Source organism: Lolium perenne, chromosome 6 (assembly GCF_019359855.2).
Source record: "Lolium perenne isolate Kyuss_39 chromosome 6, Kyuss_2.0, whole genome shotgun sequence".
Lineage (NCBI taxonomy): Eukaryota > Viridiplantae > Streptophyta > Magnoliopsida > Poales > Poaceae > Lolium > Lolium perenne.
The window spans coordinates 142,013,244-142,039,377 of record NC_067249.2 but is presented as its reverse complement, the minus strand read 5'-3'; the positions used below and the strand labels follow the sequence as shown (position 1 = coordinate 142,039,377).

At 45.7% G+C, this 26,134-nt stretch overlaps 3 protein-coding genes across 7 annotated transcripts; all 3 read left to right on the top strand.

Annotated features, from left to right (window-relative positions):
- Positions 1-526: 526 nt before the first annotated feature.
- Positions 527-6,802, top strand: LOC127326562 (uncharacterized). Of its 2 annotated transcripts, none has more exons than XM_051353410.2 (4): positions 527-772; positions 2,653-2,888; positions 2,973-3,056; positions 5,605-6,802. In XM_051353410.2, exons 2-4 carry the CDS (start codon positions 2,711-2,713, stop codon positions 6,390-6,392), a joined length of 1,050 nt encoding a protein of 349 aa, XP_051209370.1. In that variant the 5' UTR covers positions 527-772; positions 2,653-2,710; the 3' UTR covers positions 6,393-6,802. The 2 variants fall into 2 exon arrangements, with proteins under 2 accessions (XP_051209370.1, XP_051209371.1); XM_051353411.2 differs by lacking the exon at positions 527-772 and adding an exon at positions 1,509-1,532.
- A 2,620-nt stretch (positions 6,803-9,422) lies between these two features.
- LOC139832513 (uncharacterized) lies at positions 9,423-14,337 on the top strand. Its single transcript, XM_071822287.1, has 3 exons — positions 9,423-9,803; positions 9,875-10,375; positions 14,294-14,337. The coding sequence occupies exons 2-3, from the start codon at positions 9,877-9,879 to the stop codon at positions 14,335-14,337; spliced, it is 543 nt and encodes a 180-aa protein (XP_071678388.1). The 5' UTR covers positions 9,423-9,803; positions 9,875-9,876.
- On the top strand, positions 13,004-17,487 carry LOC127326566 (uncharacterized). 4 transcript variants are annotated; one of them, XM_051353418.2, is made up of 5 exons: positions 13,004-13,201; positions 14,294-14,374; positions 15,339-15,909; positions 16,125-16,861; positions 17,114-17,487. In XM_051353418.2, the coding sequence occupies exons 3-5, from the start codon at positions 15,361-15,363 to the stop codon at positions 17,220-17,222; spliced, it is 1,395 nt and encodes a 464-aa protein (XP_051209378.1). In that variant the 5' UTR covers positions 13,004-13,201; positions 14,294-14,374; positions 15,339-15,360; the 3' UTR covers positions 17,223-17,487. The 4 variants fall into 4 exon arrangements, with proteins under 4 accessions (XP_051209378.1, XP_051209377.1, XP_051209374.1 ...); XM_051353417.2 differs by having other exon boundaries at positions 13,005-13,201; positions 15,233-15,909; XM_051353414.2 differs by having other exon boundaries at positions 13,006-13,201; positions 15,332-15,909.
- The last annotated feature ends 8,647 nt before the right edge of the window (positions 17,488-26,134 follow it).

The window sequence follows — 26,134 nt, the reverse complement described above, 5'->3', positions numbered from 1 at the left end:
ATGTAATGTGCCCGCTAAGCGCTCGCTTGAATGGAATTTTGTTTTGTTTGTGTGCAACATGTCGAAAAGACAGTGCTAATCAGCCACTACCATGTTCTGTAGATGTATCTAAACGTATCTTAATACGTAGATTTATCCGTATCTAGATAAAATTGAAGCATTTATTTTAAAATAAAAGTAATACAATACACCCCATTCCACGTGAATGCCGAACATGCTTAGAAGTGGCCGGACCAAGTTTAGCATAAAGAAGACATGCAGGTTAAGAAAATAAGCATACTTTTGTTACCTCGCTAAGTAGCACCCCATATTTCTTTTTAGTATGTATTCCAAAGCACCCCTCGGCCATCTCACCATTTCCAAAAAGGAAAAGGCTCTTGGCAAAAGAAACAAAGGGCAAGTAGTAGTAGAGGGTTAAAAGTAAAAGAGATACGAATTTAAAGGTGAAAAATTGTGATGCTAGGTGTATGCCGCTTTGTAGAATGCCACCTGTAGTGTTAATCAATTTTGGGCAGCTGATCCCAACGAAATGAAATGAGCAGAGAAACAAACTCTCCGACCTTACCTGCACTGCGCCCGCGACGGCAGTTCCACTTCCACCGCACCCAAACCACAAAGCCCCCAGGGCTCTCCCGGCGACTCGCGCCGGCCGGCTCCCCACCCTCCGTCGCGCCTCCCAGCCCTCTCCGCCGTACGTCTGCCTCCCTCGCTCCGGCCTGCCCTATCTTGTCCGGCGACTGAAGAAGGCGACCCACGGCGGCGCTCCGACTCGGTGAGTTTATCCACTAACTTGTCACCCCGATTGCTGCCCCCCTCCTTTATACTCCATTAGTTTCTCCATCAATTCATATCTGGACCGCCTGCTCCTTCCGCCGCGGACCTCGCCCTCTTCCATCCTGCCGCCTCTCTTGCCGCTGAGGTTACGAGGCTGAGCGGCCGAGGGAGGCAGGCAGGACTCAGGAGAGAGGGCAGGGCAGAGGGCGGTCGACAGGTAAGAGAAGAGCTCTGTTTTACACTCCAATCTAGTAGTATCACTTTAGCCGAATGGTATGACATTTTAGCAAGGTTGCAAAGTACAAATGTGTCATTTTTCCAGTTACTGTACAATTTATTTATAGGATTGTCATATCAGCAAGTGCCATTCCTAACCCGGAAATTTCTACCTACCGGAGACTACTCTTCGCGGTATTCTACCATCTGGTATCATCAAATTCCCTTATACGAAAATGGGAGATAAATCTGATAGGGACCCGACCCATTCTTCCAACTCACAGTCTGCTTCCTAGCCACTCTCTCCTGGCATCACCGCCTCCCGTTCCTTCTCCTCGTCACCGTTATTTGCAATTGGTGCTCGCTGGCTCCTTGCCCCGGTGACACAAATAGGTTGCCAGCCCTGTTGAATTCAAACCCGTGCAGACATGAAACTCTGGCTTCTGGGTCGCTGCAGATCGTCTGAAATTGATGGGTTACGACAGCATCCAGAACAAGCCTGCCATGGTAGGGTTGACGCTTGAAGACGAGCAACTCAAGAGGTTGGCAGACTATTGGTGATTATACGTGCATCATCTTGATACAGTTTCTTTTGTAAACTAGGTTTTTCTACGTCAATGCAATATATATTCTACTGAATCCGGACTTCCCTCTACTATACTGCATTGCTACCTGCTTATGGTTCCTGGAGTGGGGGACCAAAACAAAACATTTAGGTGATTCCTCTGTGTAAGTTTAGTGATTAGCTACCGCGGTAACTGATGCTGAGCAATCCCTAAACGAGATCCTTGGGAACAATGAAAAGCTATAGCAAGTCATGGAATACTGTAATACTGCATTGTTATGAACTCTGTTTCATGTATGTATAATTGTATATATGAAAATGCTAATCCCTTACTAAGTTACTTCATTTGTTCCAAAATTTCTTGACATTTACGACTCTTTGACATGGATGATGCCAATTAAAGACATGGGTGTACATCTGTACACCCTCTATTTTAAGAAGAGAGTTAATCTTGTACTTAATTTGTAGAACGCCAAGCTTCAAACTTTGTACACCTGACCCAAAAATCCTGCAACTGCCCCTGTTCTCGGTGGCGGAGCCAAGGCCCGGCATGCCCAGGCTAAGCTGGTGAATTTCGTTAAGTACTACCAAAAAGTGAAGCTTTAAGATAGAATTTGTACGGGGCAAATCACAAGTTTGCTTAGAATTTTCCCAGGCTGTACTGATGAGCTGCTTCCACCATAGCACAATACCTACAGTGCAAGAATTTGACTGCAATTTCGAATCATAATAGGTCATAAAAAAGTGCATAATACGTAATACAAATCTAAGGACATAAATTTCATAGTCATTCTTTGTACTTCACAACCAATGACCAAAGTTTCAAAAGGTTTACTGTACGCATCCCATGGCGGCATATCAGAGGTAGTACTACATTTAGCTTTCACTGTTTGTCCTGCTAATGCCGAATTTCCATGTTGTATCTGCTTAGTCGTTTAGCCCATAGTTTTGTTAACAAAATATTTTTCTTGTCAAGGGAACTATCTTGGACCCATATGCGCATGTGTTTTGGTAGATTTAAATATTCTATTTCCGTACTGTTAATGGAAGCCATGGTGCTGACAAAGTGACAAGTGACAATATTGTCATACATGTAGGTCAAGTTGCTGCATCTGTTCACTTGGCTGAAGAAACTGGTTATCCTTAGGAGTTAGGATGAAGTCTAAGACAAATAGGGGCATACAGAAGGCAGGAAGAGTAGATCATTTCCAAGGAGGAGGACCAAACTGGGTTCTTGTTGCCGGAGGAGTTTTGCTAAGCACTCTTTCTGTTAAACTTGGATGCAAATTAAAGCAAATGTTCGATACAAAGCAGCACAATAGCTCTCCCAAAGGTCTAATGCTCCTCTTTGCAATCGTAACTTTTATTCCATTTTCGTGTTCTTTATATGCTTTCTGCTTACTGTGCAATACTGCAGCCGAAAGAAGGCCTGCAGGATGCGAATCGCACTCAAACCTCTGCCGGTTTCGTGGCCAAACTAGCTGCTACTCTTGTATTTCAGGTGCTTCTTCTGTAACTTAGTATATTCTGTTGCCTATATCTCATTTCCACTGAACCTTTTAGTCCGTACTGTTTGGATCCTTTTAGCCCGCCATAACCCAAAAGTTTAGAGTTAACTACAATTTCCGTAACGATGTTCGTAAGATTCTGAAAATAGCATGTGCATAATGGACTTGAGGGAAAACTTTAAGCCCTACTCTGGCCAATGTACAAGAAGCATATGCATGATGATGTTCACAACCTTGCATTGCTACCCACCAAACTCATCCAAGACATACTTCCTTCAACAAGGCTTCTCTTGTTCATGGAAATGGTTTTGGATTACCTGGGTAAAATGGTTTGGTTTCTTGTTGTGTACTTAATAGGTATGGATTGTTATGGGCCTAGAGTGTTGATAATTTGGTTTAGTTTGTTATAGAGGAAAGAGTTGGGTATGGCTTGGTGTTTGCCTATTCAGTTTGGTCCTTATTAGACATGGTCCAGAACCAGTTATTTGGATTGTTTCGTTGGGTCCGAACAGTGAAATAGAGATCCTGCAACACTGAGGGGAAGTGGCCGCCAGACAGCATGGACACTGCCGGTCTGCCGCAGCACTTGGCCCTCCGGCGCCGCAGCCGCACCAACGCCCTCCTGCTTCTCCAGTAAGGATGTGTTCTTTTATGAGCAGGGAACGGCAGCAGCCCTGCTCAATGACAGAGGCACCGTCTGTTGCTTTGATTGTCGCCACTGCGGTGGGCGCTGTCGTTCCACACATGGTGCATGGGAACATCCATGGATCGGCGATTGGGAAGAAATGCATGGTAAGAGTTGAGGTTCAGTCCTCGTTTGTACAAATCCAGCCCCAGCTCCATCACAGGCTTATGGAAATCGAACTGGTGCTTGGAGCCACAGTGTGCGAAAAGGGAGCTCTCAGAGTCGAACCGCAAGCTGCAGAACATGCAGAGGAGGCCACTGCCACCTCATCCTAGCTGTCCGACTCCCTGTCGTCCCACCCCTACTCGCCCTCATCATTTTCCTCGTTGTCGACGGGCGGAAGAGAGGGAGCTCACGTGCTCGGGTTGCCATGGTGAATTTCATCTTTGTGGACAAACGATCAGCATCGCACTTGGTTAGCTGTCAGGTTGTCAGGTAATATGAACATGCGCATGCAACACCAGTGGGTACCCACAACCTAAACCCACGGTTTCTGCCATTAGTTTAGTTCAGTTCAGGTGGAGATTGCTTGTAGTTCAGTTTGGGTTGGGTGGCAATACACATTTCGGTGGGATAGTTTGGTTGGATTTTATTCAACTATCTTTATTATAATCATTGGCATTTCCCCTTTATTCTTGTCCAAATGCCTTCAATTCATGGCATTCATGTAAGCAACAAAACATACATTATATATGCAAACAGTCGTTCATCCACACAATCAGATTTTTATTGGGAAGTCAATAGATCTAACTGTCGTTCAAATACACCGTTTATTAGTTACAACTCTGGAATGTGTGTTTATGTATGAGTCCATTAGTTACAAAATGTATAAGCCTCTTGGGTTAGCAAAGATACATTACACTTTTACAGCACACCTTTACCAGTTGTTAGATCAGATTAGGGTGCTAGAATTCTAGCTGAGTTGGCAATGATATGCATAATTGGAACAAACAATTTCTTGTTCTTGAAACACAAGAGAGAGGAATGCTGAGTAGCATTGACTTTTTCCTATGAACGTGTGGATTTTAAATTTGTCAAGAGTGAGCAGCTTAGCTTCTCATGTGCAACTAACAGAAAATCCACATATCCAAAACAGTTCCTAGGCCAGAGTTCAGGTTGCGACTTGCGACTTGACAAAATCATTCTGCTGTAACCACTAACCAGCCAAACTGGTTCATCTTGGCTAGTAAACCTACGAGTCTAAGAATATTTGATTTACTTTAAGAAGTACAGCATAGAGCATGCTAGACAGACAGACTGAGCATTCTGTTATCTTGTCCACGAGTTACTGTAAAGCTGCACTGTTCTTTGTCTTGCTCAGTCTTGCAAATGACACACATTTAGTGGGACAGGATAGTTGTTTTTTTCTTTTTCTTTTGAGAATACGCCCTGGAAGGTATATCAAATGTATAAAAGGGATGCCAAAAAGCATGCACAATGCCAAAGATGGTTGTTCACGTTGCCAACGAGAGGTGGCAGCTCCTCCTAAACACCCTAGCCTACTAACAAGAGGTGACACACATTTAGTGGGACTGGATGGTTGCGTTGCTAACTTTGGATGATTCATACAAGTATTATTATATCTATGATTGTCACAGGCTCACACCCCTATTAGCTGTTAAATACCGGGATCTGCAAATATAGCTATTCTGACGACATTACTGATTAGTTTCATATAATGGCAATTGACATGAGGTTCAGGATTTAGAGACACAGCAATGTCATCTTCCTCATTCTTGGCTGTTTCTTCAACTTTGCTGACTGAATTAAAGTACCTAGAGTTTTGGTGCCTTAATTTGGTGTTTAAAACTCTGTTGGTGGTGTAACAGCTTTTCAATGCTGATTGTCGTGTGCAGGTCATTCAGATGGTAGAGTGGAAGTCAAGCATCCACCTGCAAGTCCTCTATCTAAATCAGTTGAACCCTCGCTTCCACTTGTGAAGATACCAGGGCAAGAATCAAGCAAAGATAACAGTGGCGTCATGTGGATATCATCACCTGACCGCCTTGAGGATCCCCGCAAACCATTTCAGTACTCAAACAGCTCTGGCTCTCCACGTGTTTCAGAGTCGGGATCTGACATTTATAGCAAGAGAGAGGTCATACAGAAGCTGAGGCAGCAGCTGAAGAGACGCGATGAGATGATCATGGAGATGCAGGCCCAGATTGCAGACCTTAAGAACTCTCTTGCCATCCAGGAGACACGGTCCTCCAACATGCAGTCACAGCTTGACTCTGCTAACCGAGACATGTTTGAATCCGAGCGCGAGATCCAGCACCTGAGGAAGATCATTGCTGACCATTGTGTTGCGGAAGCGCTGTCTCACGATAAGCCGTTGCACAGTGGACACTGGCAGCCAGATGCTGCCAATGGGCATGCTAATGGCTATGCCACCAATGGGCACGCTAACGGCTATGCCGACAGCAGCGTCGATGACCCTGAGCTGCATTTTGTTAGCGTCGAGAAGAAGAAAGGAGAGCTGGAGAGGGTGGAGATGCTCAAGAGGGAAGTTGGTGAGCTGAAGGAGGTTATTGGAGGGAAGGACTTTCTGCTTCACAGCTACAAGGAGCAGAAGGTGGAGCTCTCCTCTCAGATCAGGGAATTGCAGCAAAAGCTCTCCTCACAGGTGCCGAACATCTTGTAGGATCTACTTGTAATGTTTGGTGGCTAAAGGAGCAGCCCCGATCCTATTCACCACGGGTTTCCAGGAGAACAAGTCGGTGCACAGGCCGAACATCCTAGGGTATTTGCAGAATGTTAGGTTGATTGGTTTCTTTCTTTTCGGCCAAATTGTTAGGTTTGATTTGCTTCAGTTCTCTCCAGTTTTCGCCTCTGTTGCTTGGCACTGAAGTATTACCAAGGGTTTGTTTCTTCAGATGCTGAGCCTAGGGTAGCTCAATTGATGGCAAAGTTGATGCTCCGGACGTATGGTGCTGTACAGGGTTTTCGTTTTGCAGGCACGTCTGTGTGATGTATCCTTTCCTTTCGAGTGTGTTGACGATGTCATTTGACTTCTGCTATGGTTTGGTATTGGTACCCGTTGTGTTTACAAAAGGCTCAGCACATAGATTTGATTGTTCGGTAGATCATGATTGGGCAGTAACATCACATCTGATTGACTTGCCTTTTCTTTCCATGCAATGGTAGGATGTTAGCCAGATAGAATCTCTGAGTGAGCTGCCTCTCGCCAAGCTAGGTATAAGATGATTAGCCCATGCAAGAATTGTAGCATCTCTTACTTTAGTTTGTTTGATGCAAATTAGCTGGATCGTACCCATGTGCACATACATGCTCTCTCACTTTTAGTTTGGTCAAATGGCTCTCTCACATGGCGCCAGAATGATATGTTTTTGTCCCATGTGAAAACGGACGGTTGGTCGGTCGCAAAATTCCTAAGGTTCATTTGTCAGCGCCTTTTCTTATTCTAGGAAATTTGTCTGTACGCAACGCCTGTGTATTCCTCCCCGTTCTCTTCTTCAGATACGCTTGGTTGAGGATATTCATGCTTTCTTCCATTACACATTATTGATTTTGGTTTATTCCAACATGTTAACAAGATTGCTAAACATAATGGCATCGGTGGATGTATGTTTCTTGGTTGGGTTAGTGCAGATGATTGACAGTGACTGATTTGGTGATGGGAGATTTAAGTGTTGTACTACTTGCTTTTAAAAAGAAATCATGTCTAGTGGATCAAATCTAGCGAGCTCAACAAGCTTTGTAGCGCTACGTACGCCTTGTCCCTCGGGGCGATATTTGAGCATATAATAAGAAAGGTCAGATCATATGACCTGGCTGGTCGAAATCATTACATCTCGCTGTATGGACCCGTCAGTGCAAGCTAAACTGAAGTGGATATGCGATGTAGTATGCTGCTACGAAAGAAAAATTGAAAAAACAAACGGGACTGAATCGTGCTGATCGAAAACTCGTTTTTAAAGGTAACGGTATGTGTAGGAGTGCTATCTACCACATATTATGCATTGAGATTGGTGAGACTACTTGTCCACTTTTTGACAAAACTGAAACATAATTGAAATAAATTTGAACAGTAGAAAATATTTCACAAGTTTCATAAACACGTGAGCAACATATGTGAAACTTTGTGAAACATACTTTGAACAGTAAATAAATTTTCATAAGTTTCAGACATGTTTCACAAATTTCAGACATATTTCACAATTTTTTAGAAACTAAATCAATACATGGGTGACATCAGCATGACGTCATCACTGCTGTACCTACCGGAGCCGGTAAAATCGCTGCGTTCTCGTGCTGATGTCCTGGCAGAATGGAGAAGTTTCGATGCGTGCGTGGTCCTGTATGTTAACTACCTCGACGGAGGATACTATTCTTCCCTTTTGCTGTCCAATTATTAATTTGACCTCTTTGGATTCAGTTAGTTGAGAGGTCTAGTCGTGGTGATCAACAAGTGTTGTGTTGTGTTGTTCGGCAGCTCGGATGAATGAAGCCCAACGGTTTTTGGGGGCAAGGCAACACCATAAACACACTGTTGCTAAAAGATGAGACACGCATGACAAGATGGTCAGTGGCGCTTCCACTAGCTAGTATGCAGGCCGCCTAACATGAAATTAGATTTTGTTACCCTAAAAAGATATTTTTTTTATGATTTTGCCGAATCTTCAGTCGACTTCCAGATCGGTAGATTGCCTTATGCCGACCATGAGTTGTGTTTTTCAGTTGCACATAGGGTTTCAACCGAGAAAAATTACTTGAATTGTTGGATTACTTCGTGTTATTCATGTGTTACAACTGTAGATTGCTTCGTGATTCATGGTTCGATGACATCATCTGAATTTTCTCAGTCGGAAGGCAATTAGTCACTCCCTAAAAGAAACATCATCATCATATTTGCAAACAAGAAATTCACTCTAGCTATTTCTTGCACCAAGCAATAGTATGTCCTACAACAATGATTGCTTACATTTTGAAAAAATAGTATATTTTACCTAGAATGATCGGTATTAATGTCACACTGTGACAGTCCGAATTTTTTTAAAGAAGAAAGCGACGGAGAAGTCTCCATGTCATTTTCCAAAATTAAATTTTAAATTTGTACCCATCATGATTTTATGGGCTGTGCTTCCACTCCTCTGACCAAATTTCTTAAACCAGATTTACTCTAATATGGCACACTAAACTTAATAAGAAACTTATTTTTTAGGCAAAGAATATATCCCCCCCATACTACAAGATGAGACACACATGACAAGATGTGTGCCGTGACGCTTACTAGTTAGGAAGTCACGTCACCTACTAACATGAAATTAGACCTTTTCTTAATAGAAGCACAACATACATGTCCTGTCAAAATCTTCAGCAGACACACAAACAAGAACTTCACCCTACTTCTTGCACCAAGCGGCGTCACCCTATTTTTTCAGGAGCTTTTTTCCATCTTCTTTACATGCTTTTGCAATATTTGTGATAGGCCATTAATACGTGTACGTTTGCTGCATTTACCTGCATTGCACCTATGAAGCAAAGCATGTAGTACGAACATGTACTGCCTCTATGTTATCTTGCACGCAAGCATCTTATCAAGTGAGTGAGATACCCTTCAATGTCTTTAGAGCATCTCCAGCCGCGTCCCCCAAACCGTCCCCCAAAGGGATTTGGGGCGCGCCGGACAGAAAATGCGTTCCAGCCGCGTCCTCCAAAGCCCTTTTTTGTCCGGCGCGCCCCTATACGGTGCCCGGCGCCCCGAGCCCGTCCCCGTCCCACAGGGGACGCTCCGGGGACGCCGGACACAACGAAAAGCGAGACGGGCTCCCACATGTCGGCGACTATTTGCATAAACCGTTGGTTCGCGCCTCTTTTCTCGTCGCTCCTTCCTTCCCGCGCCTCCCACCCCACCGCCGCCGCTGGATTTCCCGGCCGTTTGGGCGTCTGATCTGTGCTGCGAGTCAGCACCGTTGTCGCGGCTGGGGCTCCCGCCGGTCGTGCCGCCGCCGCCGCGTCGCCAGCGCCTCCCAGAACGCGCCGTCAAATCCGCCCCACCTCCGCGCACAGAAGGTGCTCGACGACTTGCCAGGTAGGCGCGATTGGTCGCTGTTTGTTGCGTCGTCTGCCTCGGCGCAATTTTAACCATTGATTTTGCTTTAGCCATGGACAGCGACGATGAGATGGTTGCCCTGCTGCTGGAGGACGAGCAAGCGTTCGACGACGACCTGCGGGAGCATTTGCTGATCATCGCGTCCCTCCAGGGCATGCTTGACGCTGAGGCGGAGAAGAGGAAGAGGCCGCGCCGCGGAGGATCAAGGCCGGGAAGAAGGAAGTCGAAGCCCCGGCAGAGGATGGAGGGGCATGCCATGCTGCAGAACGACTACTTCGCCGACGGGGCAACATATGCCGACAATTTTCGGCGCCGGTACAGGATGAGCAAGGGCCTGTTCATGAATATCCTCCACGGCGTTCGAGAGTTCGACCCCTACTTCAAGCTCAAGGTCGACGCTGTAGGCGTTCTCGGGTTCTCATCCATTCAGAAGTGCACCGCCGCCATGAGGATGCTTGCATACGGAGCACCTGCCGATACACAGGACGACTACCTTCGCATGAGTGAGTCTACTGCCATTGAGTGCATGTACAAGTTTTGCTTAGCTTGTGGTGGGAAAGTTTGGCAAATACTACTTGAGAGGGCCAGGCTGAGGAAGAGACTGCAAGGATCATGGCACAAAATGCTGCCAGAGGATTTCCTGGAATGCTTGGAAGCATCGATTGCATGCACTGGGCATGGAAGAACTGCCCGTTTGCTTGGCAAGGTATATACAAAGGGCGTCATGGATATTGCAGTGTGGTGCTTGAAGCTGTGGCAGATTATGACCTGTGGATTTGGCATTCTTTCTTTGGCATGGCGGGATCACACAATGACATCAACGTGTTGCAGCGGTCTCCGGTGTTCAGCAGACTAGTGGAAGGGCATGCTCCACCATGCAACTATGAGATCAATGGCCACCAATATACCAAAGGCTATTATCTAGCCGATGGTATATATCCAAAATGGGCCACTTTTGTCAAAACAATCTCGAATCCATCAGGTCTGAAGAATTCTCACTTTGCTACACGACAGGAGGCTTGCAGGAAGGATGTCGAGCGGGCATTTGGTGTGCTTCAAGCACAATTTGCCATTGTCCGGTACCCTGCTCTAAGCTGGTCTCACGACCAAATGTGGGAGGTGATGCAGGCTTGTGTGATCATGCACAACATGATCATCGAGGATGACCGCAAGAATCATGTTAGGTCACATGTTGGTCCCTATGAGTGTCAAGGCCCTCTCGCGGAGGTTGATCATGAGTTGCCTGCAGATTTTGCTGATTTTCTCGCCATGCACGCAGAGATCCGTGACAGCAATGTGCATGAGCAACTTCAAGCTGATCTCGTTGAGCATTTGTGGAGGATCAAAGGAAATACCGTGGCACCTTGATGTATCATCTAGCCCTTTTTATTATATTTGATTACTTGTTTTATTGTTTGTTGTAATTTAATTTGAAAACAATCCTCGAAAACATTTTTTTTCATATGCTACATTTGATATAAATGGTTTATGTGCTAAAAAAATTATTTTAAATGTTTGGGGGCGGCGTTTGGGGGACGCGGCTGAGGAGCGACGTCCCCCAAACGCGGCACGAACAAAACACGTCCCCCAAACGCTCAATCCGGCGCGGTTTAGGGGACGGTTTGGGGGACGCGGCTGGAGATGCTCTTAGGTTCAAGGTCGACTTTGATTTTACTTCGCATTCTTTTTCTCTTCTCTGGAAAAGCTTCATTGGCTGTTGCGTTGGGCTGCAATAAATCCTTGGTCTGTAGAGGTGGTTTGGAATTTAGAGTGCTTCAATGCGGGAGAGCTGTCCTCTCCTGCGGTTTTGGTATCGCTATTTAATTTCTTCTCTCATTTGACTTCACTGTACTATCATTTCACAATCAGACCCTCCACGAAGTATGTTATTACCACCGAAGCATTCGGTGGTGTTCGCTTAAGTGACAGAATTTGCAACAATACGGCTCATTACTTTTCAAAAATTTAGTATATTTCTTCAGATTTATTTACCTCACAGGTTTGAAAACCATGGAGAGATCCATGTGAGCTCGTCTTACTATTTCACTGGACTAACGTCTCTTTGAACCAACACCCAAAATATTGTATACTAAGTTTATTTAAATCGTTTCTGACGATAGGAGACAACAACATAGTGTCAAAGTACTTTGATGTCGACCCTGAATGTTTACTAGAGTCCATACATCATTAAGAGTTGCTTTGTTGTCTCATCCTCGTCTCTCCTGAACAAACACAATAACTACACGTGACACGATTACGAAAGAGGTAAAATCGCAATTTGCATGATTTAAAAAAATGCAGGATCATAATCTCATGCATATTCTAATCCCACGGGAGATTTGGCATGGACCAAATTTTGTTTGATTCAGTCACAGAAAAATCTAAAGATTCTTACAAAGTGTTCTTAGTGGATGCAAGATTTTCTATAAAGTTTGGTGCAAAGGTTTTCTTAGAGGAAATTATATGGGATCCCCTCCCAAAAAATCTAACAACCATCACAGGAATAATCCTAAGGATACAAATCCTCCAAATTCATACCAAAATCATTTGAACCAAAGAGGCTCTAACCGAAATGTAATACTGTAGAAGATTAAGAATATGCGAAGAAAATGATAAGCTAGAAAAGAGAGCACCTTTCAAACAAGGAGGTGAAAAAAACCCTTACATATGGGAAGAAAATGATAAGCTAGAAAAGAGAGCACCTTTCAAACAAGGAGGTGCAAAAACCCTTGCACCAACTCCGGCTAGTCTCATCAGAGATGGCAATACTATTGCCAGATAAGATATTTGATTTCATTATTTGTTTTTTACAATTTCTTGCAAGCGTTATCTCACCGGTCAAAAGTCAAAAGCTGTAAACTCACTGCACATCCTTCTTCTCCAGAAAAAAGTGGCCAGTGGACAATGCGAAACTTGTGTAGTTGTACAACACAATAGACGTGATGTCAAAGTGTAGACCATGCGGCCATATTGCCGCAGTGTGAAATCCTTCAGGAAAATACAGTTCAGCACCCTCTCCTAGTTGAAGGTCACAAAATTGCCTCGGGCACATATTGTCGCAATTTTCGCAGCAGATTGTTCGTTCTTTAAGCAACCCCATTGACTTGTTTCCTGAACATCAAGGGGCTGATTTGTAAATAGTACTAGAACGAGAGAGAGCGTCGAAATTGAATGCGCAGCCCTGCTTCTGATACCTCTTATTTAAGAGACCATCCTCCCGTTTGGATATTTTTTCTTCCGATCCTAAAATTCTGCTGTTCGCTGGCCTCCTCGCGATCCCATCATCCTCGCAGCTCTCTCGCGCGGCGCTCCTTTCAGTTTTGATGAAGAAGGGCGAAAACTAGAAGAGAATTCCGGAGTTAAACCCAGCCGCGAAGGTGAGTTCTCTCCGATCCCCCCTCCCATCTCTTCGTTCAGTTCCGTTCCTGGTTTGCGTGATTGTTTCCGAGTGTTTCTTGGTGTCATGGAAGAATTTCGTTTCCTCTGCTGCAGCCTCATCGTGCCCCGTTTGTTTCTTTCTTCTGTCGAGCCTGACTCGAGGAAGAAAAATACACCACTGATCTGACTCAGGCAATCTCCGCTAGAAGAACAGAGTAGTAGCGCGATGCATAACCTGTAGGGATTGTTACAGAATCGAAGGGATAGATTGCAGATGTTCTGCTGCAATTTTTTCCCAAGTTTCTTGCCTTTGTTGTTGTTTTGTTCTTCTTCTTGTCTGCTCCTGTTTAAGTTTTCCTGCTGTTGAGTTCCTCTTGCCTGTACTGTAGTTACTGCTGTGGGTGCACACTTACGGACAACACATCTGCTGCATGCAGTTAAGTTCATTAAACACACAGCCTCTCCCTTCTGCCAGTTTTGTTCATTGAAATCGGCGCACGGCTCTCGAATCCTCGGTACGCTACCTGTTATGTTAGATTCTGCGTGTTGTGTTCTTGCCCCCATTTTTGTGCTTTCGAGAGTGTGTTCTTGCCCTTCTTCACGACAAGTGCCCATTGATCTGCGTGGTATACGAGTACATCTCCTCTCTTTCTTCTCATGCTGGCCTTGTGACAACATGTTCAGTTCAGGTTTTTAGGTTGTTGTACCAGATTGTACGGTTGTGGTACCGTGTCTGGGTGAGTAGCATAGCGAGGAGGCCATCTATTGTATTTGGCGGGTGCAGACCCAGATTGGGTCTGAGTTTTGATGCTTATGGTGCACGTTTCTTCAGTTTGTTCGCCTATGTTTTCTGTTGGTTTTTTTGCGGTTTGTACTGGCTCATGCAAATAATGTGTGGCCGGTGTGGTACCTGACAGTTTGGACGATTTTGTTGTGTTAAGAACATGTAGTTCTTTTTTAGGTAGTTATTAAGAACATGTAGTTTACACAGAGTGCAGCATGCCCAGTTTTTGGCAGTATAAACTATGGCAGGAATAAACCATGCTGGTATTAACTTCTATTTGGTCTTTGGCTCTTTGCGTTGTTTGCAGGAGAGATTCACAATTCTGCTCTCCGTAAATCAGCGCCCCAGTGATGTCTCGGACAAAGTAGGCTCCAGATCATGAAGCTAGGTAACTGCTATCTCAATGCACCAGTTGAGCTTGGATGAAAGTATATGATGGCTCCTATTAAATTTGTTCTATTAGTCAAATCAATGCCACGCGTTGCTAGAGACTTAGAAGTGCCATTTGGAAGTTCAGGTGAATGTCTTCTTATTGACTAGAATATGTATATATCCAGCAAGTTGTTTAGATGCAACCGAATGCCGACGGTTCACTAGCTAAGCCTGGTTTTAGTAACTCTGATAGATTACACATATTTGCCAACTGAGAGTAACTATGAGAAATATTTGAGATGCGCATCTCTATCAGAAATGAATGAAATATAATGTTCCCTCAGCAACTTGTGGGAACTGAAGGTGATATGTCCTACCTAGTAGTCAGGAAAGCTGCCATGATGTCTTCAGGTTGCAATCGGTCTTAGTTGCAGGCTTACAGCTCTACCTGTCGAAATTGACCGTGCTCCCAATAATCTATCATCGGTGCGTCTTGATCATGATAATCTACCACCGTCCACTTTGTCCAAACTGTAGAAAATAAGTTCCCTCTATCAGGGTCATCGCTTGTCATGCATTTAGGATAATGGTAGTTCGGAGTTAGAGCAACAAACTTCAATGCTTGCACTTGATTAAAAGGGACGCAGCAACCAAAATGAAAAAGAAGCAAAACTGAAAACATCCCCATCAGCATCAACTTACACTTTATTGTTAGGGATGGCCCAAAAGATCTTTTTATCATGGAATCATCATTAGTTGATTCTGTATTATTATACATCATATTGTAGCTTGACTATTGATAGAGACATCATGATAGCAGTGCAATACTAGCATAACATTTATTGACAACATATTAATTTGTTACCTTGTGCAGTCTTGATGACGTTGTACTGATGCTAGATGACATCAACTACGTGATAGGTTTTCTTTTTTGCAAGAAAGCAACATGATCGTAATATTTCTTGTCAACTAGTTTGTAGGACTGAAGTATTGACAACGAAAATGGTTGAGGACACAAACCCAGTACAAGATATAGTACATGTTGTGCATGAGGATGCTTCTTATGACAAGGATGTTGTGGAGATAAAATTGCCAGACAGTGTTGTTTCTTCTGATTATGGTGGTAATTTTGTCAAAGATGTCTGCATTGATGAAGGACAACCTCCTCCTCAGAAGTTTTCAGAAGAAAAAGTAGTAGATGAAAAGTTTTCTCCAAAATTTGATCATCAAATGATACATGCAAATGGTGCTCCAGGATACAGGGAAAAAGATTGCGCTACAAAGTCTGTCCACGAACTGAAACCTGAAATAGTTTTACCTCTTGGTTTTGCTCCCGATAGCAACAATGAGAAGCAACATTCTTCTTGTGAAGAGCATGATCCTGAAGGCAGGAGTAAGGCCACTAACTTCGGTGAGATCAGTGAGAAGAAAATAAGTTTGGAAGAATTACTTCGACTCGAAAGCGCGGAAGAGTCGCAGCATAAAGCCACAGTAAGCTCTGAAACCAGTAAAAACCAAATGCCATCTCTTCGCGGAGAAGCAGCTGGACAGGTACACCACAATTGTTTTCCTTTTCATCATTATCATCTTGGCGTAGGTGCATTCTCAATATTTTTTTCACCACTCAAAATTCTGTGGTATTCTTGAGGAAAAAGAATCAGTAGCAAAATGTACAAACAAACTTTAGGATGGTAGATCTTTCTTTTCGGAAACTTTACGATCTAAATGATAAAAAAACTGAGAAAAATGTTTTGTTATTATTTCAGGTTTCCACAAATGCGTCTCATGGAATTGAAGCTACTGCATCCAAAACCAGTGAGCTTGTTAATAATAGTTTATCAAGTACGGAGAACACCGATGATTGCACAGTAACAACGTCTGAAGAATGTGATGTAGAGGCACCACCTGAATGCTCTACATCGGCAATCACAGATGCTGCTTCCGCTGTACCTATCTGCAATCTCGAGAAGACTGATGATGGCAGTGCTGAAGGATTTGATAAGGTCGAAAAAGCTGGATCTGGAGTCGATGCTCCGAGCTCGAGTAGTTCAGACATCGGATCATCTGAGAAGAGCAATGATCAGAATGGAAGTACTGCGCGTGAAGCAATAACCAATAAGGTTGATGAAACTGCAGTAGCATCAACTTCATCAGCTGGCATTGTAGAGCCCAGTGGTGCAAATGTAGAAAATAAACACGAGACTGACGGTATCACTGATATACATGATTCAACCCAGAGAGACGAAGGAAATTCTGTGCATATGATGAGCACAGTTAGTAAGAGTCCTACCCATGCACACGATATGGATGAAGAGATTGCACCTGATAGTGCAAAGGCAGAATCTCAAATCGGAAATGGCTATCCTCCCTCCGAATCGGGCTTGTTCGGGCCTAGTATCATGTCAGCTCCCGTGTCACACTCTGGGCATCTTGCTTATTCTGGCAGTATTTCCATCCGATCAGATAGTAGCGCGACTAGCACCCGGTCCTTTGCATTTCCAGTGTAAGTACATGCCTACCCACTGTCTGATCACAACAATTACTTTCTGAGAATTTTACCAGTTATTATATTTAATTCCGTGAGGCGAAAATTGCACCCTGTTATGATTCATCTGTGTTCTAAAAATTTGTGAACTTCTTACTAGCTGATCTTCATTTGTGTTCTAAAATAGACCTTAATGGAATGAAGCATGCAACATTGATCTGATCTATCAGGAACATTTCCCTCATACCTGTTCTGCATTTGCTGAACCAGATTGCAGAGGGACTGGATCAGCAGCCCGGTGAGGATGGCGAAAGGAGAGCGGAGGCGCGCCAGGCAGCGCCATGGCTGGAGGAAGGGGCTTCTCTGCTGTAAATTCTGAACGTAGTTTCCCTGCCGAGATGTGTCATCCTGCTGCTTCCTTTTATCGGTCCTATTGCAGGTTAATTTCATGGCTTGTTGGATTTGTAAGTGGCTTGAAGTAGTAATTTGTACTATGAGAGAGAGAGAGAGAGAGAGAGAATGAAGAGGTATATATAGCTGTAGCGTAGTGACCGTGTTTGCCAGTAGGTGCTGCAGGAATTAGTTTGATTTGTTCTTGTTGGTTTGTGCTCTTCATATACACGTTAATTGTTTGGTGCTTGGTTCAGATTTCAGAGTGAATTTTGCTGCATACCGCAGGTGACGGTGTTTCAGTGGTGTTACTGTTGACTGAGTCCAGGTGGGCCAGCCCTCATGGAGTCATGGGCGTGTAGTCTAGCTACGTTCGTGCCTGGCTGTGAGGTGTGGCGTACTGGCGTGTGGTAAAGTTTAGTACCACATCACTGACGGAACTGTGGGTGAGCAGCATAAAAAAGAGTGTTCCGGCCGATGGTATCGAAAGAGTTGGTAAGCGAAAGGGATTCATCAGAAGTACATGAGCCATGTCCCCGTTTCTTGGTGTGACCGGGCTAGGGAGATATGGAAACATCTCGGGTTGGAAGAAAATATTCTGGCTGCGGCTAGGATTGATCGATCGGGAGCTGATGTTCTTGAGGAACTATTATGCTCTGATAGTCCTGGTGGTTTGGCAATGGGACAAGAAAATGCAAAGGAGCTGATAATGGTTGCTGGTTGGTATATATGGTGGGAACGGCGCCGGCTTGTGCATGATGAGAGGATAGGAAAAACACAAAGATCGGTGTTGGCAATTCGAGAAATAGTGGGCAATGAGTTGGCACGGAAGAGGAATCCTCCTGATAAAATCTCTCTATGGTCTAAGCCTGCCTTGGGCGTTCTTAAGCTAAATGTCGACGCGGCCTTTGATGTGAATGTAGGATCTGGTGCGGTGGGAGCGATCCTAAGGGATTCATCAGGTATGTTCATTGCGGCAAAGAATGAATTTATTCGGTTTGCGATGGATGCCCCATCTATGGAGGCATCGGCTCTACGGTTGGGGCTGGAGATGGCGGAGCATATGGGAGTACAATCGGTAGCTATAGAATGTGATTTCATGGAGGTAGTTCAGGCTGTGCTCAATCCTTCAGAGTACAGTGGAGCAGTGGTTATCGATGACTGCCGAAAGAAGATTTCTGATTTTGGCAAGGCGACTATCTTGCATTGTAATCGATAAGCGAATGTTTGTGCGCATGAGCTAGCTCGATTTTCTTTTAGGGAGAGGTCGGAGGGGTTTTGGATGGATCAGCCTCCTGACTTCCTTATCCCGTTTATTGTAAAGAACTTAATTGTAATTGAACAAAGTCGCCAGAAATTTCAAAAAAAAAAATGTCCCCGTTTCTTGGTTGTGTTGCTAAGGTTGAGCGTGGTATTTTGAAGCTACATGTCATTCTTTATTTTCAAACACTTAAAATTTATAGTTTGAAATTCAAGAACAGTAAAAAATATATCTAGAGGTAGATAATGGTGTATGCTACAATGGTGTAAAATCTCAATGCAAACAAATTTACATTCTAGGCTATCTGAAATTGATAAAATCTGATAATAAATTTTATAGTCTTGAAATGTACACTATACACTATAAAATTTATCATAATTTGTTATTTTTGTGTATCCTAGAATATGAAGTAGTTTGTATTGTGATTTTACACTATTGCAGTATACATCATTGGCTATATCTAGAATTTTGTTTTGATTTTTTGTGAAACTTTAAAATTTGAATTATAAGTGTTGGTAAATAAAAGGCTATGTGTAGCTTAGCCTCTATTCTAAATTTTCGTTGCTAGAGCCCCCACTATCAGTGGCGGACGCATGAAAAAGCTGAAGGGTGGGCACAACTCTAAAAAAAATTATGCGTGTCCCCAATTGTGATAAAGTTTGCCAATTCTATAATTTGAAATATATTCAATTCTAAACCTAAATCCTACAATTACGATAGAATCAATACCTAAATATTTTTTTAAAATTAACGGGGGCACCCTGGCTCCATTGCATGAAGCCAGAGGCGGGCTAAGAGCATGTATAACAGGCCCCTTACTTTTCTGCCTCGTATTTCGTGATTTTTTCGTCCCGTATAAAAAAAAGTGCTCGTCGATACACCGTTCCGTCTAGCAGACCCCGTATTTCACCCCGTAAATTCGTAAATTTAAAACCTCGGGAAACTTGTTCATATTCATAGTTCGTCGATCATACAGGCGGATCAACGTATATACATACAAAATGCGTGATCCTAAATGGATCGCGACTTCTAGTCGGAGAGGTCGAAGATGTACGCGTCTGCCTCCGCCTCCCGCAACTGCGCCTCCTTCACGGCGGCGATGGCCGCCGCCTTCTCTTCCTCCTCCGCCCTCTTCTTCTCGGGGTCGTCCTTGAGGGACTCTTCTATCACCTTCAAGAAGTCGGGGTCCTCCTCCTCCTCCTCCTCCTCCTCGCCGGCGAGCGGAGCTCCTCCGCCGCTGGTGCTCCCGATGGTCGCGTTCCAAGCCGCCTTCGCCCGGCGTTGGCGCTCCCACTCGACGGGCCAGTTGTCGAAGGCGGGGCCGCTCATCGGCTTGAGCGGCGGATCCTCCTTGTACCAGCGACCGCCCGCCGCGAACTCAACGAGCTTCGGCGGGACGTACGCGGCGTCGGCGTACCTGCAGGCAGCACGGCGGCTCCCGGCGGCGGATCTCTTGCATTGGAGACGCCACGCATCCTCCACGTTGTCCGGCGAGCGGGATCGCTTCGATCCGCTCGCCGGCGAGGCGGTACTGCGGCGTTGTGCGTCCATGCCGGAGCTGTGGTGAAATGCGGAGCTAGGGAGTGAGGGATTTCTCGCCGGAGCTAACTAGGGAGGCGGCGTCGGACGGCGGAGCTAGGGTTGCGAGTGAGGGGTTAACCCCTCACTCACACCTGCTCCCGGTATAAGTAGGGGGCGGCGGGGCGGATTTCCTGGGCCCCGTATTCCGCCGAAACGGCCGGCCCGAATACGGGGCCTGCTAGACGGCCCAAACAGCGCCTGCCCCGTATCCCGCCGGAATTTTACGGGGTGGGCGGGTTATAAGGGGCCTGTTAGACATGCTCTAACAAGGTTCTAAAGTGCAAGCTCCATAAAAGGCAGCTGCAGAGTTATCTAGAAAACTCAGAAACGTGAAAACTGATAACAACTAAGACACAAAAGGCAGGCAGAGGCACTCATGCTGCACATCAAAGCACGAAAGGGAGAGGCACGACGCTCATCGCCAGGATGCTTGAGATGTCAGCCGTAGGGCGATAGGGGAAGTTGGCGATGATTGCCACAACGGTTCATGTGTAGATGTGGGGTTGTAGAAGAGATGTGATGCTTGGTGATCTCACCCCTGAAATGTCAATCTTGGCCAGCGCGGAAGTAGCAGACCTGCAGTGTGGCGAGCGACCGAACCTTGCCGGTCTGCCCCTGGCCGAGCGGCGAGCGGCCTGCGCCCTGTGGCCGAGCGCCCCTGCGCAGCTGCGTTTGACGACCCCGCGACGGGAACGGGAGAGCGGGAGTGGGCAGCGGCGACCGGTGGGGGAAGTCGTGGAGAAGGCGATCCGGTGAGGGGAGACGGACGGCGGGGGACTCAGCTAGGGGTGCGGGCCGCCGGCGAGGGTTAGGACTCACGAACCATGGTCGAGCGGGAATCCAGGGGAGCCAGCCCCAGAGCCAGAGCAAGCGAAAGAGTCGATGGAACGAGAGCGAGAGAGCTCTTCGGCCTGGAACGGCAAGAAAAAGGTCAACTGGGCTCAATTCCAGACAATATAATAGAGGTAGTACTAAAAATTTCAGAAATCTGGGGTGGGCCACAGCCCACCCGGCCCACCCTTTATGTCCGGCCATGCCCACTACTAATTCAGCCTCAGCCTGGCCTGCAAGATTAGAGAGAAGGGTCCGGGCCGCTAATTTGGGCGGCACAAGTAGAGAGAAATAGGGGTTCGAGCTGCCAATCTGGCTGAACCAAGGAGATAAATAGGGTTCGAGCTACTAATTCTGGCATCGGTTAGAGATGCACCCTTTTGCCATAGTTCGCCATCTGACCACGGTCTAGTCGGACCATTGTCCTATAGGAATGAGATGCAATCAGCCGAGCCGGCAGGAGCGGAAGAATCCGTTTTCGCTATGAGTATATGTGGGAATATCATGGGGTTTTTAAAGCTATGTTGGATGATGCATGGCATGTAACCGAAACATGTCGATCAATCCATGTTATGATCCTTTCTAGTGGCAACACATCAAATAGCTTGAATTCATCTCGAATACAGATAAAAACTCAGATCTGAGCTCAAGTTCAAGGGGAGAGAGAGGGAAGAACATGAGCAGGTAGGAAATAGATAGCTTTGCTACAGTAGTCGTCGATGATGATCCCTTCTTTCCCAACTCACAGCTAATATATGGGCGTTGCCCCATCACCACCGAACGAAGTTAGCCACAAGATTCACTGGACCTTGACCTTCTTTTGGCTTGACTCCTGATGGGCTTGGGTCTTGGTCGTGACATTCCCCCTCGCTTGAGTTTTTGCTTGACCCCAAGCAGCAGCATTTGGAAACTCGATCATGAGACGATCCATGTTCTCCCAGGTCAACTATGAAGAAGGCAATCTATCCCATTGAATCTGCACCAATGTGGTCGTTTGGTGCCAGCATGGATGAGTTTAGTATCAATTACCCGTAGTGATACTGGCGGAACCTCCAGCATTGCACACAGAGAAGGCACATCCAGATGAGCTACAGTATTTTCTGGTAAGTCTTGTTTAAGTAAAGAGACATGGACTACTGGGTGAATTTGACTGCCCTGAGGGAGATCCAGTTTGTAAGTAACTACCCCCACTTTTTTGTAGAATTGTATAGGGACCAAAGTACTTGTAAATTAATTTCTGATTAGATCATTTGGCAATGGATGTTTGTATATAAGGTTGCAGCTTCAAATAAACTTGGTTACCCACTGAGAACTGCATTTCTACTTTTTTTTGCCCGCCTGACTCTTCATACGTTGTTGTGCTCGCAACAAGTTCTACTGGATGAGTTTCAGCATATCTTCTTTCTCTTTCAGCCAAGTTTTCTAGATCTTGTACGGTGCCAGGTGCTTGTTTGGCTATATTTTGCATGCCAAAATTCTTGAATTTGTATCCATAGGAAACCTCGAAAGGAGATTTCCAGAGGGTACAGTGATGCCTGGTATTATACCAAAATTCTGCCAAAGAGAGCCACTTAACCCATTGCCCTAGACAAGCTTGTGACATACACCTGAGATAAGTTCCTGCGCACTGATTCAAACACTATGTTTGTCGATCAGTGTGAGGGTGGTAACTGGCGCTCATATTGAGTGTAGTATCTGTAGTCTTGAAGAGTTGTTGCCAGAGAGAACTTGTAAATAGTTTATCTCTATCCGAAATGATTATCTTTGTCAGCCCATGTAGTTTGTACACATTGTCCACATAAGCTTGTGCTACACATAAGGCATATATTGTATGGATGTGATAATGGTATGAAATGACCATACTTTGTGAATGAGAGTGGATTCAGTGAACACATGTATACGTACGCACCCAGCAATCGTCGTTGGATTATCTTTGAGATTCTGCCATCTCAACCTGTGAACTGACGGAGACACACGGAGTAGGAATCTGCTTTTGTCTGTTGTTCTCTCTTTATAGACCACTGTAGCTGCCGAGCTAATTATTGGTGCTAGTTACTCTGATCGAAAGCATCCACTGCAGGCCGGCCGTACTCCACCGCGCCCCAGTTCTCTTCCCCAAGCGCGAGGAGAGGTGGCCATGGGCGAGCGCCGGGACTCTTCCCTCCCGATGAAAGGCCGCCGCCGCCGAAAGGAAAGGCCACCGCCGACCATGTATCAGGGAGGGTGCCGCCAACAAGTCTGGCGTCCATGGCCTATCGCCAGGACGCCGCGGCGCGCGAGAAATGGCGGTCGTGGCCTAGTGCCGGGAGGCTATGGCGTGCGAGGAGAGGCGGCCATGGGCGAGCGCCGGGAGGCCGCGTCGCGCGAGAATCCCGATCCGACGAGCGCAGCCTCTGCCTCATCCACCTTCTCCTCAACTGCGTCGTCGCGCCCACCGCAGGGCACCTCGCCCCCGCCAACGCAGCCTCTGCCTCATCCACCATGGCTGCCCCGCGGTCCCCCGTTGACTCGATTTGGGCGGCCGTCCTCTTGGCGCCCTGCATCTCTGGCCGTCCTCTCCGATGCAGGCTTGCTGGAGCTCCTCGAGGGCGGGACGATCGGGTGGCGGCGGTGCCGGCCGAGGCGATTGCTTGTCTGGTGGTGGACAAGGGGGCGATCGGGTGTCTATTGCGGCCAATATCGAGGTTGCGGGAGTTCAAGGGGGCGGCAATGGCGGACGCCCAAGATCCTTACGCGGACACCCAAGTGTCCACCACCACGCCTCATCCGCCGGTTGGAGGGCACGAGATATCGTTCGCCGAGGCGACTTGGTTCGATTCCGCTCGGGTGAACTGCGAGAGAGGGGAGCTCTGCGGGGAGGAAGGAGTTCGCCTGAGGGTAGCCGCTACAGAGGAGAAGAGGAAGCCCTTTGACCGCGTCCCACGCTGCTTACAGTAACCAAATTAGCAAATCCCCCAATCCACTGTACCTGACCGCAATAAGAGCTGCACAAGCTCGCTCTCTCTGCTCGACCGCGTACGGCAAGATCGGGTGTGGACCTCATCACATGCTAACGGCAGAATAGACGACGTTAGACACGTGTCGGGTAGAAAGCGCGTGCTCACGTACCCATGTGATCACCGAGATTCATCCGCTTTGTGAATTTGTCAATAATGAATAATATGGTATCATATCTGGAAGATTTTGGTAAGCTTTCAATGAAATCAAGACAATATCCTAGGCTTTCTCTGGTATAGGTAAAGGTTGCAACACCCTGGTTTGCCAACACGTTCAGACTTAGCTTCTTAGCAGGCTGTGCAATGTGCCACATATTTTCTAACATGTTCTTTTAACTGTGGCCATGCAAACAGTGATCTGACCTTATGATAAGTAGCAGTGAATCCATTATGTCCTCCCACACCACTATAGCATGTAGGGCCAGTAGAATTTCCTGTTAAACTTTAGAATGGTTGCCAAGACAAATCATGTCTTGATATTTTATAACACAGTCATGCAGAGAATATCCTTTGCATGTCAGGGCTGGCAATACTGAGTTGTGTCAATAATTATTTAGCCTATGGGTCAGTGAGGTAACTCCACCACTACTTCCAACCATTTCGGCTTGCTTATATAGAGTGCTACCAACTGAGATGTATCAGGACATCTAGACAGGGCATCTGCTACCATATTAGTAGTGCCCTTCTTGTATTTCACTTGGTAAGTCATTCCCAATAACTTATAGAAGGCTTTGTGTTGGATGGAGTTGGTCAACTATTGGGACTCCAGATGTACCGAACTCTTGTGATCAGTGTATATTCTGAATTCTTTATGGTGCAAATAAGATTTCCATTTCTCCACAGCCAAAATCAAGGTCAGGCATTCTTTCTCATATGTGGAGAATGCTTGTGCTCTAGGACTCAAATCTTTGCTCAAATAAGCAATAGGATGTCCTTTTTGATATAACATTGCGCCTATTCCCACCCTAGATGTGTCAATATGAACACTGGCGGATCTTAATGAGGGCAAACCCGGGCCATAGCCCGCCCAGCTCAGATACAAAATGAAAAATTATACCAATATTGCTATGAGAAAGCCCCCTATCTCAGCCCGCAGTTCATTTGCTAGCGATTTAGTTCGTCACTTCGTTGATCTTGCTCGTCAGCTGCCTGCGGTGCATCCATGGGCCGCTCGTTTAGAGTAGCAACCGTGAGCCAACAACTGAACGTCGGAGTTGTAGCATCAGCCAAACTGAGCGGCGGTTGTCCAGCAACTAGTATCGACGACGAGCAGCGAGCGCGCTGAAGTCCGAAATCTCAGGCGTCCTAGCAGCTAGCTACGGTTGGCCGGGCACACCTCGTCCATCTGCTCCATTTTCCTGCTGCAAGCCTCCCCCGGCTCCAGTTTTGACCACGCAAAAACGGTATAGTTGCACTCTATTGAGTATATGCATGTATGTATCTGAGCTGATCTTGAGATTATATGCCTTATAATTTGGATTTCCCCCTCTCCTTTAGCTTGGCCCGCCCAACATTTTTGTTGAAGCTCCGCCACTGAATATGAATATCAAAAGATTGATTAAAATTTGGAAGTGCTAACTGGAGCAGCAACTAAGGCATGTTGGGGGGCACTAAATGCATCTTGTGCAGCAGATCTACAAATAAAATGGGTGTTCTTCTTAAGCAACTCTGTCAGTGGTCTGCTAATTGTCCCATAATTCTGGATAAACTTCCGGTAGTAACCAACAATACTAAGAAATGCCCTTACTTGTTTAATAGTAGTTGGATCTAACCACTGTTTTTATAGCTTGTATTTTCGTTGGATCGGTTGCAACACATGCACCACTAATTACATGTCCCAAATATTCTAGGCTGCTTTGGACAAAGGAACATTTGGACAGTTTGAGATATAAATGATTGTCTGCTAACAATTGAAACACTTCTTTTAGCAGTAATTCATGTTTAGGTAATGTTGTTGTGTAGACCAAGATAACATCCAAGAATATAATTAAGTACTCCCTTCCGTAGTAAGTGTGCAAAAATTGCATTCATAGCAGCTTGGAAGGTTGCTGGTGCATTTGTCAGCTCAAATGGCATGCCTTTAAATTACTAGTGCCCATGATGGGTTTTGAAGGTTGTCTTGAATTCATCACCTTCTACCAATCTGATCTGATGATAACCACTTCGGAGATCCAACTTGGTGAAAAACTGAGCACATGCCAGCTCATCCAATAGGTCATCCAAATTGGGTCA